General features: G+C 36.6%; 1 protein-coding gene across 1 annotated transcript in view; it reads right to left on the minus strand.

The window, feature by feature from the left end:
• GC (GC vitamin D binding protein) overlaps nt 1–16,306 on the minus strand; it is a 43,404-nt gene extending 27,098 nt beyond the window's left edge. Inside the window, exons 1-3 of the mRNA XM_007998843.3 lie at nt 16,216–16,306; nt 1,471–1,540; nt 440–572 (exon numbers count right to left, since the gene is read on the minus strand). Of these exons, the coding sequence (XP_007997034.1) occupies nt 440–572; nt 1,471–1,540; nt 16,216–16,273 (261 nt within the window). The 5' untranslated portion in view covers nt 16,274–16,306. The remainder of the gene's footprint in view (nt 1–439; nt 573–1,470; nt 1,541–16,215) is intronic.
• Between the last annotated feature and the right edge of the window lie 1,458 nt (nt 16,307–17,764).

A 17,764-nucleotide genomic window follows, 5' to 3' on the forward strand; every position in this document is an offset into this window, starting at 1 on the left:
TTTGCATACTCATAGCTTAGCTCCCACTTATAAGTGACAACATACGCTATTTGGGTTTTCATTCCTGAGTTACTTCACTTAGAATAATGATCCATGGGCTGATATTTGAGAACATCAAATGTATGGTGATAAAACCTTAGGTTTTAGAGTCATATCTGAATTTATATTTTGTAACTGCTTCTTGCTAGCAATGTATATTTAATAAATTACTAAATTACTCTATGACCCAGTTTTCTCATTTGAACCTTGTAGGAATAATGGGTAATATTGACTCTTTATGTTAGAATAAACTGGGCTCTAAAGACAACAGGCTTCATATTTCCCCCAAACTAGGAGTAAGTGGAATTGCTGTCTAAAATTTTTTCAACACATGGTATAAAGGCCTATTTTGGCTTACTTCTCTGGGCTGCCACAGAGACGGCCAACCACAGAAACCTACCCTGGTGTCATAGCAGTCAGGGTCAGCCCCTTCCGCACAGCAGGCTTCGGTCAAGGAGACAACTTCCTTCACAAGCTGGCTGACCTGTTCAAACGTGCCACTGGGAAATTTTCTACTGTACAGAACTAGTGACCTGAGGGGGAAATAAGACAATATATCAATTAGAACTGAAACTTTTTTTTTTTTGAGACAGAGTCTTACTCTGTTGCCCAGGGTGGAGAACAGTGGTGTGATCTCAGCTCGTTGCAATCTCCGCCTCCTGGGTTCAAGCGTTTCACCTGCCTCAGCCTCCCGAGTAGCTGAGACAACAAGTGCGCACCACCACACCTGGCTAATTTTTGTATTTTTAGTAGAGACAGGGTTTCACCATGTTGGCCAGGATGGTCTACATCTCTTGACCTCGTGATCTGCCCTCCTCGGCCTCCCAAACTGCTGGGATTACAGGCGTGAGCCACTGTGCCCCGCCAGAACTGAAACTTTTTTTTACATTTTGGCACATAAATACGAAACCTGTTCAATGTTTAAATGAAATATTGTACACATTTACTTCTTTGTTTGACTACTGAAAAAAATGAGGTTTAATTTAAAAAGCAGTTTTTGTTCTAGGCAAATTTATCTTGGAAAGTAGTAGAAATTGAACTTAGGGCTTCCATCAAACTGGTCTGGTGTTGTCCTTCTTAAGCCTCCCCAAATGTACTTGCTCTGCACCTCATTGCCTTGGTTTCCCAGATTCCTGGAATGTACTCTTGCATTTTAATTGAAATTAGAAAGCTATGCTTTACGTATTATCTTTGAACTCATTCATAAACTTACTGGTGACAAATTCTTAGACCGTGGTAACAAAAGGTCAACTGCAATCTCTGGCTGTCCTTAATTTGCTTGACTCCTGTGCCTACATTGGGCCTGGGGCTCTGTCCTCTTACTCTTGGCAAGGATTAAGGATTAACCTCCATGCTGAGTCAAAGTTACCTCACACTCAGTTTTGTCCAAGATCAAATCACCAAGAGAGGGAGTGGCTACTGCACACTTACAAAGATGTGAAGTCCTCCTTTCCCAGATGGGTGAATTCCTTGCAGACTTTATTCTTTTCATAATCCCGGCCTAGGAGGCAGAAATAGAAAAATTTGTGTTTCCCCTTTTGATGACTATTATGTTACATGTACTTGTATAAAGTGATCTTCCACGTGGCCTACGGTGAAAGTCTCATTTTCTCAATGTTAATATGCAATTTCATATTTTGGGGGTCTTTCTAGCTCTTCTCTCACATTGGGCCACAATGTTATGGCATTCTGTTATATTTTAGTCACCAGCAGAACCAAAGGAGAGAGTAAACTAATACTGAACGTAGGTGAGTCAAATGATACATGTCAACTAGTGAGTCGTAAGCTATTGATATGGCAACTGTTAGGTCCTATCTTTATAATGATACCTAAATGAGAATTTTTTTCCTTGCCTCCCTCCTTCCCACCCTGCTTCCTCCCTTCTTTCTTTTATTGTCTCAGTTTTACCTAAGTCCTGAAAAGAAAAAAAGAACAACAAATAAGTGGAGAGTGTCTCCACTCCAAGGTGAGGGGCTGGCGCCACTAATGCAGGACTTTAAAGGAGGTACAAGAGAGTTAGTGCTGCCACCTGTGCTCTGCGACTCGGCTCCTGGCTGTCTAAGGGAAAGCTAGAAATTCAGCTGGGGACAAGGTAGAAATCAGGTAAAGAATATTTTGGACAAAGTTAGTGTGGTGAGTCTGGGGGATGGTGGGGAGTGTTTCCTTTCACTTTCATGTAGTGACAAGGGCTTCAAGACACCACTCAGCGCTTGACAGGGGACTCTTGGAGTTTGGGGTGTAATGGACAGATGTCTGATTCAGGCTGGAGAATTCTAGAGGGCGATGGGCTTGCTAAGTGGCCTGGAGAACAAGGCAGAGGACTGGGTGGGAAGCTGTCGTGTGACCTGCAGATCTGATGTAGCTCAAGCAGGAGAGTGAGCTGGCCAGGAGTTGTCTTAAATGTATTTCCCCCAGTCCCAGCTCCATCCCCCAAAAAGTGCTATCTACAGAGCAGTGGACTGCCAACAGTTGGGTCTCTGTATGGAGGTAGACAATCTGAAAACCAGGGGCCCAGAGGAGAGGCTTAAGGTGCCAGCTGCATATTCAAGATCTCCAGGAATAACGAGGGAGAGAGATCACCAAAGAACACAGTAAGAGAAAATGGTAGCTTCACACACCTTCATAACCAGAGGAGACAACCTTGGCTCACCATGCTGCCCACTGAAATTTTTGTCCATTGAATTGAGTTTTTCCTGCTGCTATCTCTCTTACTAGCTTCTCTTTTCCTGTGTTATCCCTTGAGGAGCTAGAAGCAACCTAGAGAGTAGGAGGAAGCAGGAAAAGAGAATAGGCAAAGAAGACGAGAGGCAGGTATCTGTGTCCCCCTTTCCCACCACAGGCAACAGGACTGAAAGAGTCCTGAATGCGGGAGTAACTTCAACTTTCAATGAATTAAAACATTTTTGACTATTAAATACAACTAGGCACTCTCACGATGAAATGACATTGGTATTTGAGAGGGAACAGAAAAATCACAGGACCTACTCTTGAGATCATTCACGCTATGGGGAAGAGCTAGTTACTGCAGAGGGAGATGAGTTCTTCACTAATCATGAGACCTTCTTGTTCAGCATGTCCATCACATATGTGAGAACGCATCAGTCAGTGTTCTCCTAACCTGACTCATCATTTATGCAAATAAGCCCAGGAAATTTCCCTTCTGTGATGTTATATCTTCTGGAAAAATGTAGGAAGTATATAAATGGCCTACTCTCTGTTTTAAGTGGCTTTAACTTTTAGTGGTTTGTTCTTCTCACTTTAAATGTTGGGAAAGCTATCTCAGGTGACATGATGGTAACTGCTGTCAGGCGTTAATCCCAAAGATGTCCTCTCCTCTCTAACAGTTACAATTCTATGGAAGACTGTGTAAACATATGCCTGGGTAGAAATTTCTATTTGATGGCTTGCAGCAGAGGTGATGGTGATTGTATACAGACTTAAAAGGGTTGAATTTTTTTTTTTTTTTTTTTTAAGATTCTCTTTAAGACTCTTCAGATTAATGTCACCCGTTTAATGTCAGATTGCCTGTAAAGGAAGCAGTTGCAGCATGTATTTTTTTGGATGGATGTCCCCCAAAATATTTTTGAGGTTAGAAAAGTCAGATTTGATAATTGTGAGAAAAAGATATTCTTCAGTAGCACTTTTTAACAAGAGACTTACTCAATCACCCTCAAAACCACCTGGAAGGTGGAAAAGAACATGCATACCTGAATCCTGAGTCTGATGTTATTCTGGCAACTGGGACAAGGCCGTAGGGTTGATAAAGCTAATTGTCAGTGGAACCAAAACAGCCACTTGCAACAAACCTCTGTTTTGTCTGAGAACCTTCACATCAAGTACATTTTCTGAAATGTATTGATTAGTTTACAAGGTTGGATATTGTGACATGTTCCAAAGGTTAAGCAAGGCAGAAAACTTCCATTATTCATTAATGGTATTCTATGGAATTGAAGACTAGAACACAGACAAAAAGAATTGGGGCTGGAACTGTCCTCATGTGGTGATGACTACTTACGAGGTCAATAGTTGTTTTAGTTTGCTCCTAAAGCAGAGCTAGGAAAAATGGCTGGCAGTTATATGGCAGTAGATTTTAGTTCAGTGTAAGCAATCTTTATTCCAACTGTGGCTATTTTATAACTGAAATGAAAGCAGCCTTTTGAATCTTTATTCCAACTGTGGCTATTTTATAACTGAAATGAAAGCAGCCTTTTGAAGAGGTGAGTTTGTTTTATCATTGTAAATATCAAAATAGATTTAAACAACCACATATTGTAAAGATCCCTGAATTTAGTACAATGTATCCTCATCATCTATAAGATCACTTGCTGGGGATTATAAACTCGTCTCTTTTAAAAATAGTGAGAGATTATAAGGAATATTTTTTCCCATAGCTTACTGTGTTTTAAGACACACACAAAATAGCTCTAATAAGAACTTCTTTTCCTTATAATAAATAGGAGCTAAGTTTGTTTAAATTCACCCTACAAAATGAAAGAGGTTATTTTTATTAGTACTTCTCTTGTGACCATTCAATAACATGCAAAGTGAAATCCTGTATATTTGAATATGGGGTACCCCCAATGAACATTTTGAGAAATATTTTGTTTCTAACCTTCCAGATTCCGATTTCTCATTTCACTAAAAATGTAACATTTCATTTCATATATTATGGGAATGTGAGTGTGCATGTGAAGGTAGTGTAAATGGGCATTGCATGTTATCTCATTAAATTATTTGAATTGAATTAACTATTTGTGTTTGCACACAGCACTTTAGAATTCATGGGCATTATATACTGCTTTAGTTAGAATACAAACTGATGAGAGAAAAGTTGGAAACTAGATGGACTGCATAAAGCTTAAAGTGGTTTTGAAACTATTTTTGCTGGAACATTCAGCCTTGGGCATAACAGGAAGCAATGGAGGAAGCTCAAGAGGGATATTGAGAAAGCTCAGAATTAGAATATAAAAATAACCTGTAGAGGAAGCCGTTGCACCATGATCTTTCAGGTGAACTACCCAAAATGTACTTCTGATAAAATAATTTTATAAATGTATTTGTCCAAAGAGAAGATATCTAGCTTACAAGAGAAAGCCAATGTATGTTAATCATTGTCTCAATTTGCAAATACAGCAAATAAATACTAAAGTTAATTTGCAATGTGATTACTACAAATTGATTCTCCATTCCATGGAATACTGCTTAATAAATGTTTTTAGTGTAAAACCAGTTGAGCCCACTCCAATTCATACAGTTCAATCCTGTCTCAAATGAACTGTAAATTATATGCTCTGTTTTCAAATGTACCATTTGGTTATAAAGAAAGTGATTTGGACTTTGATATGGCCCTAGTAAATATTGGCATAATCTTAGTGACTCTGATGAAATCACTTTCACATCAAGTGACCCCCACAGTACTAAGTGTTTACTAATTTCACCAACAGAATTTTTGCCTTTTGTGATAGCATGTACCACTTTTTATCTATATTGTGAAACATTCTGGTAAGTCTTGTTTAATTCTGAACTTTTGAAAGCCAGTGTGATTTATTTTCAGGAAATCTTTGCTGCTTCAGGCACCTTACCTCTGCCAACAGAGTTGACAATATTCATTCATACATGTAACAGATATTTTGTGAGGCTTACTTTGTGCCAGGCATTGGGTTCAATATTGAATCTGAACATACAGTGGAGCCCAAAATAGACACATCCTTGCCCTCATGTAACTTTCGTTCCAATGGGGATAGCTAATAAGATACTGTCTTGTTACAAAGTTTATTATAGTAGGTATTTGCATGCCTTCACTATTACTAGTCTTTCACTAAAACCTAATTTGGTTCCCTAGAACAGTTATTTGTATACCAGGAACATAAATGGATCCTAAATAACAATGACATAAATAAGTGCTCATATAGGATGCTAGGAACTGTCTCAAGTTGCTGTTTTCCTATTGTGTTCTGGAGAATCATGGGCTTTAACAGCTCTGTTGGGCATTTTATATTTTCACAATTTCATTTCTTTGACATTTTTATTTCTATTCTGTACTGACACAAAAGCTCAGTGTATTTGTTAGTATTTTTTAAAATAAATTTACCTTTTAAGAATATGGTTTGCAGTGTTTATTCAAACTAGTCAGGCATGATATTGTTGATTTCACAGTAGTGAATTTACTTAAATAGTAAACATTATTGAGTTGGTTTAGGAAGCTGATCTGGTTATAAGAGATTTCTATATCACTAGAAATATTGCCAATGAAAAAGTGTGAGCTTGAGTCAATGGAAAGAAATTCAACCCTTTTAATACTAAACCCAGAGACCCACATGACATCAATAGATAAACTAATCTAGAAGTTAATGGCACCTCGTAGGATGATATCAGTGTAACAAACTGAGCATCCTTTCAGACTTTGAAAATTCAAACACAAATGAAAACAGCAAAAGATATATAATCATCGGGTTAATTACTCAGAAACTGCAACTGCAATAGGAGGCAGCATCACAGACTCACTCAAAGTAATGTCCTTGGGTTCACCTCGGGTGGTTGCCTGTTCTTTGTGACACTCACCAAAGTCCCAGAGGGAGTATTTTTTTTTTTTTTTTCCCCATGCATCTTATCCCACCTCTCTTCCCTTTTGTGGGTTGGTTACCTCCTCATCTATAATTGGTTTTGTAAGAGTAAAGATAGAGGAGGAGGTTTCCCTTTTCCACTTTTGGGATGGATAAAGATGATATCCCCTGCATTTAACTTGGAAACTTAGAATACATTGAAGCACTTAAGTTCTAAAGCAATATCGGAATACATAATAATAACATCATGATAACAATTAAAATTTGAGTGCCAACAATTTGGTGGTACGGTTTTAAATATTTGACATATATTACATGCTTTAATCCTCACAAAAATTCTACGAGGTTTGTGGTTATCACAGTTTACATCCCATGTTTACTACCTATTTTTATGCATCATTTTAAGAACTTCATTTCTGTATTTAAATTATTTCTATGAAAATTGTACTTTAACTTCTAAATAACATATAACTTTTTGAGCACATTTTGTCTGTGAGTTAGATAATTACTCTATTGAAATTTAGTGCTCTTCTTTTTATGGTATCGAAAGATTCATTGTTATTCATGCCTGTCTAAAATCTTAATCTCAGACTATCAGTCCTGGAAGTCATTCTTATTCTTCATTTTCTCTCTTTAAAAAAAAAAAAAGTGTGCAGGGTTTGGCAGAGGAAAACAGAAAGGTAAGCAGGTTGGTTGAAAGACTCAGGCGCTTTGGTCTTAGTAGTGACAGAGACTTGAAGTAATACTCACTAGACGTTTGCTGATAGATCTTACAAAGGAGGCATACACTAATATTTCCTTTAAGCAAAATTGTCCTTATTTTCCATGAAAGTTCTTTCAGGGAAAAGCTCATGTCTAAATTTTTAGGTCCTGGATGCTTGGCACAATTCTGGACATTCCCATAAAAGTCACTTCATTAAGCAAGTATTATAAAATCTGAAGAAAGTATCATTCATCAAGGGATGGCACAGTCATAGTTCCACATGGCACTCCTTTGATAAGGTGATATAAACAGTAAGTGGTGGTGATTCTGCCTCCCTGGCTAGCTGCATATGATATATCTCAATTAAAACTTGAGAAAACATCAACTCAAAATGGATTAAAGGCTTAAATGTAAGACCTGACACTGTTAAATGAATACAAGAAAACATAAGGGAAAAACTTCATGATGTTGGTCTAGGCAATGAGTTTTTTGGACATGACCCTGAAATCACAGTCAACAAAAGCAAAAATAGGCAAATGGGGTTGCATCATACTAAAAGGCTACTGCACAGCAAAGGAAAAATTAACAAAGTGAAGAGACAACCCACAGAGTGGGAGATAATATTTGCAAACCACATGTCTGATAACAGGTTAATATACAAAATATGTAAGGAACTCAAACAACTCAATAACAAGAAAATGAATAACCCATTTAAAACATTGGCAAAAAACCCAAACAGACATTTCTCAGAAGAAAACATACAAATGGCCAACAGGTTTATAAAAAATGTTCAGCATCAGGAATCATTAAAGAGATGCAAATTAAAACCACAATGAGGTATCACCTCACACCTGTTAGAATGGCTATTGCCAGAAAGATTGAAAGATAAGCATTGGCAAGTATGTGGAGAAAAGGGAACTCTTTTCCACTGTTGGTGGAAATATACATTAGTATAGCCATTATGGAAAACAGTATGGATGTTTCTCAAGAAACTAAAAATAGAATTACCATAGGATTTAGCAATACCACTTCTGGGTATTAATGGGTTGAAGGAATGTCTGCTCTCCCATGTATACTATAGCATTATTCACAGCTAAAAAGATACTGAAACAACCTAAGTGTCCATCAACAGATTAATGGATAAAGAAAATGTGATGTATTTACACAATTGAATACTATTCAGCCTTAAAAAGAGAAGGAAGGGAATCGTGTCATTTGTGACAACAAGGATGATCCTAGAGAACATTATGTTAAGTAAAATAAGCCAGGTACAAAAAGAAAAACACTGCATTACATTATATGTGGAATCTGAAAAAGTTGAACTCACAGAAGAGTGAATTGATGGTTACTAGCGACTGCAGGGAGAAGAGGAGGGAGGGAATGAGGAACTGCGGGGAAAATAGTACAAAATTTCAGTTAGACAGGAGGAGTGTTTTGAGATCGATTGTGCATCAGGGTGACTATAGTTAATCATGTACTTTATATTTCAAAATAACCTGAGTAAATTTCAAATGCCTCACAAAAAATGATAAGCAGTGAGATGATAGAGGAGTTCATTGATGATTTTATCATTCCCTATTACATATAGATATCAAACTATTCCATTGTGCCCCAGAAACGTATATAATTATAATTTGCCAATTAAAAAACAATACATTTTAAACCAGAAAACACTGTACATGGGTGATTTCCTTTCACTGTTTCTATCAATATACACATCTCAATGACTACTGAAGTTATAACTGTATAAACTGAAATCAAATTATGCAATCTAATGGAGAGGATATATTGTACATGTATCATTATTTATGTCTCTGTCATCACACATGTTTTTGTCAAACAGATCCCCTGAGCCATTTAAATGCATGTTAAGTCCAACAGATAGCATTATCTTGTATAGGAAAATTTCTATTTCAAAGATTAGTAATTTATCTTTTTAAAATTATAAGAAGTAGGTATTTGTATATTAATTTTTAGTATGGCCAAAACAGTTTTATAGTGCTTGTCTGCTACAGTGTTGTGTTAGCAAGATTTCTTTTTATGAATGGAATGTAATTTTCTAATTTTCTTATTAAATCTCAGTGAGAAACTGAAGGCTTATTATTGGACAGTTGTAAGAGCTATAATTTAAATGGGAAATTTTACTATCAAGTACTCAATACTATTTTGTGTTACCTATTGTGATATACATTGCTTTAAGTGCTTTATAGCACTTCATTTGTCTTAGTAAGGCTAAAGAGAACCTTTTAAACAAAGGAATTAATAATGAGCTTTGCAGTATCATGTAGATGGAAAATGGAATGCCAATGTTTTCTACAGGATATTAATTCTAGATATTACATTCCAGTTGTCAACAGGATATAATTCCTTAGACATACTTGCTAAGAAAACTTAAAAGGAGTACTCACTTCAATGTTAGCCTAGTCAACAATCCAACCATGTATTTTGTTATTTATATTTTTAAAAATCTAGTATGAGTTTGTCAAATAAACGTATGCTCATTTTAAAACCAATTATTACCTAACATTTGCAGCAGAACTGAAAAATATCAAAATAACAAATTTACTTTCATATGCAGTCAAATTTGAAGACTGAAATGTGTTATTCTAAGATTGTGCTCTTGCTATTGTATTTTTTAATATATAAAAAAATCACAGTTATTTTCATATAAAAATATTCTCACTCATAAGTGGGAGTTGAACAATGAGAACACATGGACACAAGGAGGGGAACATCACACAGTGGAGCCTATCGGGGGGTTGGGGGTTAGGGGAGGGATAGCATTAGGAGAAATACCTACTGTAGATGACAGGCTGATGGGTGCAGCAAACCACCATGACACGTGTGTACCTATGTAACAAACCTGCAGGTTCTGCACATATATCCCAGAACTTAAAGTATATATATGTATATGCATACTTTATATATACACACACACACACATATATGTAACTCACGCAGGAATGCAGCTGCATCAGCAGATATGAATGTGAAGGACATGTGTAACTATGTAACACTCCTTGTATATTCCAATAAATCTTTCTAAATCAGCTTTCAGAAAAAAGTTATGTAAGTTTCACTTCTCTAGGATGAAAAACACAATTGGTTAAATGTAAACACATTTAAATAATTCATATGTGATTTCATTTACAGAGAATAAAAATGGCCAGTAACTAATTATTTTGCCTATTTTAAATGTAAAGATACAATCATTTGTTAATATTATTTTCTTTAGGTAGTGTTACACCTCAAGGTACTATTTGAACATGACACCCAGGTTAGCAAGTCCAAATGCTTGTAGGATCTAGGAACCATACAAGTTACATTTGATCCAAGGGAAGAAAGCATTAAATGCCCAATGGTGAGAACTGAGTGTTTAGTCCAAAAGGAGGAGTGGCAATTCAGCTCCATTTCATCATTGCCATGTGAAAATTCGACCCTTATTACCACATATTCCTGTGTTTCCAGAGAAGCTAGAAATCTAGATTTTTATGTGGAATCTCCAGGTTTTAAAATGTTGACAAGTTAAATGAGACTTTAAAGACAGACTTAGATAAACTTTGTTGGCCCAAACCATGAGGGCAAAAGAAAACATCCATAGGAGTCTGTATTTTATCATGATTTAAGATAGAGACTTTGGATACAGACCACTTGGATTTGAATTCCTTCTTCCCTGGGTAATATGAGACCACTGGCAAGTTGCTTATCCTCTCTGTTCTTCCTCAGTTTTTTCATTTGTAAAATGAAGATGATCGTATCCTCAGGAAACAGAATATTGCTGTTAGTTATTATTATTATTATTAGCTAAATCCAGTTCGTTTGTGATCATTGTTATACACATGAGTGTAATATATGTGTGTATATATATGTACATAGCTATCTACACACACACACACACACACACACACACAAACACACACCGACACATCAGTTACCTACTGGGAACGTGGCATCATGTGAAAGAAAACTCTAAAGTCACCAATCTTTAAGGAACTTGAGTCTGATGGTAGACCTAAGTATACGAAATCCCAATTTTGTAATATTACACAAAAATTTATTGAACACCTACTAAATGCCAAGTAGTGTTCTATAACTGGGAAGTACAGGAAATAACAAAAATTCTTAATTTCACAAAGCTTACATTCTACATTTGTTACAATAAGCAAATGAACAACCAGGGATAAGGTAAGGTACTAGGTGCTAAGAAGAAAAAATAAAACCAAGTAAGGGGATAGAAGATAATGGAGTGGTAGGTGTTATTTGTGGTAGGTTGGCTAGGGAAGCCCCCTATGTAAATAGACTTGGAGTAGATGCCTCAAGAAGGTGAGGAAGGGAGCTATGAGAATATCTGGACAATTAATGTTCCAGGAATAGAGAAGAGGTAATGCAAAGCCCTGGGGTACAAAGGACTTAGAGTGTGAGATAACGTGGAGGCCAGTGTGGTCAGATCAGAATGAATGAGAAAAATAGGAAAGAGAGTGAGAGAGAGTGAGAGAGAGAGACAGAGAGAGAGAGAGAGAGGAAGCAATGGGTAGAATGAAGAAGTTAGGTGACCAAAAATATTGGGGAAGGGCATCATCAATTCCTTTTAGAGGTTTCTTCATCTTCTCTTCTCCTAAATAGGTTAAGCTGATGACATTTTAGAGAGTGCACACACTTATCCTTATAATACATAATGGTGACTGCATATGTGGCATTGCACCTGATATCAATAAGATGAAACATTGCTATTGATTTTCAGGGAGGTTAACATTGCTCTCAATGAGAGCTGTATGACTTCAGCCCTTGTGTAGGGCTGTTTTGACAGGGAAGGAAGAGAAGGAAAAGTGTAGCTCACCCACTAGCCCAAAGGGAACTTTCTTCTTGCAGTTTTATATCATATTTAATAAAAAAAATGCTGTGAATGAAATGCTTAAAGCAAAAAGGAAAATGTTCATAATAGAAACCTGTTTTTGTCAACAGTTCTTATCAACTGCAGTGGTTTATTTCCTGTTGGCATGATTACCTTAATAATTTTCTAGCTATGTCACAAGCATCTGATCTTTGACAAACCTGACAAAAACAAGAAATGGGGAAAGGATTCCCTATTTAATAAATGGTGCTGGGAAAACTGGCTAGTCGTATGTAGAAAGCTGAAACTGGATCCCTTCCTTACACTTTATACAAAAAATTAATTCAAGGTGGATTAAAGACTTAAATGTTAGACCTAAAACCATAAAAACCACAGAAGAAAAGCCAGGCATTATCGTTCAGGACATAGGCGTGGTCAAAGACTTCATGACCAAAACACCAAAAGCAATGGCAACAAAAGACAAAACAGACAAATGGGATCTAATTAAACTAAAGAACTTCTGCACAGCAAAAGAAACTACCATCAGAGTGAACAGGCAACCTACAGAATGGGAGAAAATTTTTGTAATCTACCCATCTGACAAAGGCCTAATATCCAGAATCTACAAAGAACTTAAACAATTTTACAAGAAAGAAAAACAACCCCATCAAAAAGTGGGCAAAGAATATGAACAGACACTTCTCAAAAGAACACATTTATGCAGCAAACAGACACATGAAAAAATGCTCATCATCACTGACCATCAGAGAAATGCAAGTCAAAACCACAGTGAGATACTATCTCATACCAGTTGGGATGGCAATTATTAAAAAGTCAGGAAACAACAGATGCTGGAGAGGATATGCAGAAATAGGAACACTTTTACACTGTTAGTGGTAGTATAAACTAGTTCAACCATTGTGGAAGACAGTGTGGCGATTCCTCGAGGATCTAGAACTAGAAATACCAATTGACCCAGCTATCCCATTACTGCGGATATACCCAAAGGATTATAAATCATGCTATTATAAAGACACAAGCATACATATGTTTATTGTGACACTATTCACAATAGCAAGGACTTGGAACCAACCCAAATGTCCATCAATGATAGACTGGATTAAGAAAATGTGGCATATATACACCATGGAATACTATGCAGTCATAAAAAAGGATGAGTTCATGTCCTTTGCAGGGACATGGATGCAGCTGGAAACCATAATTCTGAGCAAACTATCACAAGGACAGAAAACCAAACACCACAAGTTCTCACTCATAGGTGGGAGTTGAACAATGAGAACACTTGGACACAGGGTGGGGAACATCCTGGCCTGGGCCTGTCATGGGGTGGGGGGCAGGGGGAGGGATAGCATTAGGAGAAATAACTAATGTAAATGTGAAGTTAATGGATGCAGCAAACCAACATGGCACATGTATACCTATGTATCAAACCTGCACATTGTGCACATGTACCCTAGAACTTAAAGTATAATAAAAAATAAAAAGAAAACTTGAATGAAAAAAAAGGAAAAGAAGAAAATGCAAAAAAAAAAAAAATTATTTTTAGTGCTCTGTTAACAGAGTGTAACTGAAAACAGATTTTTTTTGGTGTAGTATAATTTTAAAAATCAATTTTTATAAATGTTTCCTGATCATTAAAGGTAACTTCTCTATCTACAAGTTTAAAAAAAACAATTTTGTAGCTGTGTCACCAGTCTTTGTTACTTGGTTCCTTTGGAAGGGAAGAGGGAAAGATATATTGTATATTAATATTCCATCCACTTCAGTCCTAGGGGAAGAAGCCTCTTGTAGGCAACTGGCAAAGACTGCCTTGTTGCTTCTCATAGGGTAGCAAAAGTGGACATTTTCTTATGACACTATCCAGATTTAGCAGATTTGGTAAGCTCTTTTCTCCAAGATGTACCCAGTGGCTTGGGAACATGATTCCCAATGCTGTTTGATAGGAGAGGGCTGGCTTAACTGGAGCCTGTCCAGTAAAGGTTCATCCGTAACAGTGTCTATGTTAGACCCAAGGTTTCCAAAGAATAGTTCCATAGGTATAGACATTGTAGAAAAAAGTCAATATGTTGAGACACTCAGAGTTAGATAACATTTCTTTCCTGTAGTGTTTCTCAGAACTTTCAGGAAAACAAAGGCATTGATCGTGAAACCAGTAAGGAGGAATAAAGTATGGCTCATTTCTTAAATATTTTTGGCCACAGAAACTTCTTTTCAAGATAAGTCTTGAATGTAATGTATTTTTAAACAGGTGCTTAAATAAATGCTGTGGGTGGTCAACTCTCTAGAACTATAATAGCTAGAGAAAACTGCAATCCAAACCAATCCTCCACAAAACAAGGATATTCAGAACCTAAGAGTTCTCAAAACTCCCTTAATCTGTACACTTTGTAACTTCCTGCCAGGAGAGAACACAGCTAGCTTCTCAGTAAACTGCTGACTTGGTCTTTGGGTCATGCTCAGGTATTAGAGAATAGAGAATTGATAGATCAGGACTACTCCCCCCAAATATTGAATGTTAATGCTTACAAGTGTATTATGTATGTCTCAAGATATCATCTGGAATATGGCACATTGGTTATAAGAATGAAGCTTAGATCTTCAAGGGGACTGATTGGGTTTTTAGCATCCATTTCATCAGAATCTGAGCACTGCTGAGAATGTTGAAATAGAGATTGCAGAATGCTCTGTTATTCTCCAAAGGACAGTATCATTCTTTGAGGTGAAGCCAGTGCACACCTATTGAGTCAGCAGTCTAAGATCGTGATTCATGCTCCTGGTTATGGCCTCCATATATAATTCCAATTCTTAGCCATTATTGGACCTTCTGTGTTTGAAGATCCTGATCTGAACCTGCTTCAGTAGGATTTTTCAGGATCAGATCTGCCCCAGCAAATCCTTGGCCAAAAGAATAAGACTTAAAGGGATTTCTTGGAACATGGCCTATTCAGAGGTCTTATAAGGGACACAATTTATGTTGCTTTTTTATACCCTACACTGTCTGGGAAAGACTTTGTAGTCTTACCTAAGGACGCATAGCTTACTTAAGAATTGATGGGTAAGACAAGAGTTAAAATAATGTGAATGATCAAAGTAAGATCAAGGAAAAGTAAATGTAAGAAGAATAATAAAAAGTCAAGAGCAAGGTTATGCATGTCACAGTTAATAACTGATAATTCCTGAGAACACACACTTTATTCCACTGGTAAAATACATTACTAATATGAATAATAGTGTATCAATTAGGTGAGGCTGTTAACCGACAGCACTAAATGAAAAACTTAATTTTACAAAGCAGGATAAATGCCAATTTCCCTTGTGAACATTAAAGAATCAGCCAGAAAAGTAAATTGAACTAATTATGAAAAGTTTCCCAGCTGTAGAATTCATAAAGTTGTATACTTCATGTAATCTTAGTTTCTATCATGTAAAAAAGTTTTTAAACATTGCCCAAAGATGAAGACACCATCTGAAGAATACTTTTAATGAAAAATGTATCTCAATTATATTATTTGTGGTTGTGTTTCATAGCTATAGAAAAATTTTATGTGAGGGGTATTTTAAAAAAATACCGTGCATTTTCAAATATTGCATGTATAGGATTCGTTTAAGGGGATCAAAGGAATCTCTAAGTTGACATCATGCATCATTGGCATGGCATATTACACTCTCAATGGTAATAAATATTTGAAGTCTTAGTAAATGCTTAATGGTGGATCACAGTCTTTATTTGCATTATCTTATAACAATTAGCAAATGTCTAATTTTAAATCAATCTCTTTAGGTCTTGCTTATCAACAAAGGAGGGATGGATAATTGACAAATTATATAACTACATTTACTTTCTTTGACAAGATTCTTGTGTTGATTTTTTTGTCGATTCCAGTTCACCATTACATGGCATTGTGGAGCTCTGATTAATGCCTCTCTGGTCCTTATCCCTCTCCCCAACATATTCACCAGTTCTTCTGTTTCTTACATTTTATTTCATTTTTAAAGTGATAATATAAAATTAAACTAGTAAGAGTTCCTGTAAATGGTCACAACAAAAGAAATCTTACCTCTCTCTAAAGCATGTCCAAAGGCCACAGCAAGCAGTAATACCAGGACCCTCTTCATTTTTCTACCAGAGAATCTTGCAGCACCTCCTGTCTCCTGTAGGTGACCGTGTAAATGGTGGCAGCCAAAAGTAATTGGTTTCCTTTTTACGAAGATTCCTGACTGTGAATTAATCAATTATTAATCTCTACACAGAAGTAAGGGGCTGTTATCTTTGGCTCAAAAGAGATAAAATAATATCAATCAAGGTAAATAGACACCTTGGGGATACTGTAGTGGAAAATCTAGGAGATTTTAATCATTAACTTTGTCAAACTGCAAAAGAGCCAAGGTATATAGATTATTTTCCACTGCTGTTCCTCACTAAAGTTTACTTAATATGTTAGTAATGGACACCTTCTCCCCCCGTATAGGGCTATGTGTCTTCTTTGGACACCCCATCTTTCTCATATGTAAGTAGAAAATTGGAAACTCTCTCTTTACCTCTCTTCTTCTCTTTGTTTAAATCCACTACAAATAAGCATTACCTTAAAATATTGCAGATCAGATGTTCTAAGCAATAAGGGGAAAAAAGAGTTAAAGCCAATTCAACATAATGTTTTAAATCCATAATTCTGATGCTATGAAGTAATTTTATTTGAGATGATGGCATAGTACTTTGTATTTCTATGCTCTGTTACACTTTCTGAAGCACAGACATATATATTAAAAATAACCTTTGAAGTGAGGCAAATAACTGGAGAGGTTAAATGGCTCACCACTGCCAATTATGAAAAGTTAGTGGCAAATCTTGGACTCCCTACAGTGATTTTAAAGCTCCTTCTACTAATAGTTCACAACTAGTGTATTTTATGGGCATGGAATTTGAGAGCTCAGAGAGGCCCTGTAAGACATGAAATCCAATATCTTCATTTTCCAGAAGAGTGAACTGAGCACTGGGTAAATTCTGTGACTTGTCTAGAGAGTCACAGGTAGACCATTCACTGGAATTAGATGAGTTCCACTCCTGGATTTTGCAGTAGCCCTCTTTCCAGGAAATGGTCAGGTTTAGGTTGTTACACAGGCTCTAAAATCAAATCCCTACTGAGCTTTCATAGCTGTGTAACCTTGGGAAATTTATTTTGCCCCTCTAAGTTTCATTTTCCTCATAGGCAACGTGGTGATAAGTCAGTACATTTGACACAACATTGCTATGAGGTTAATTAAGGTAATCTGGGTGCAGGGTACATGGTAACATCCATCACATAGTGACATGGATTAATGTCACCTATTACTCTTATTCTAGTTCTTGCCACTGTCTCCCCCTGGCATTCCAAATTAGTAATATCTGAGAAGGTCAATGGAACTAATGAGGCCACTGGAACTCAGTGGAAGAGTTTATAGCCAGTCCTGTGTCCAGGGTCTCACAGACAAGTGATTTAAAATTTCATTATCAACTCAGTAACCAAGAATTATCTACATGGGCAGAGTCTGTCAAAATTTCAGTAAACCAATTTAGGTGGTTACAGGTTTAGTCAGAGTTTCTATCTATATTGAAAATCCTTGGGTGTT

This window comes from Chlorocebus sabaeus, chromosome 7 (assembly GCF_047675955.1).
Source record: "Chlorocebus sabaeus isolate Y175 chromosome 7, mChlSab1.0.hap1, whole genome shotgun sequence".
NCBI classification, from domain to species: domain Eukaryota; kingdom Metazoa; phylum Chordata; class Mammalia; order Primates; family Cercopithecidae; genus Chlorocebus; species Chlorocebus sabaeus.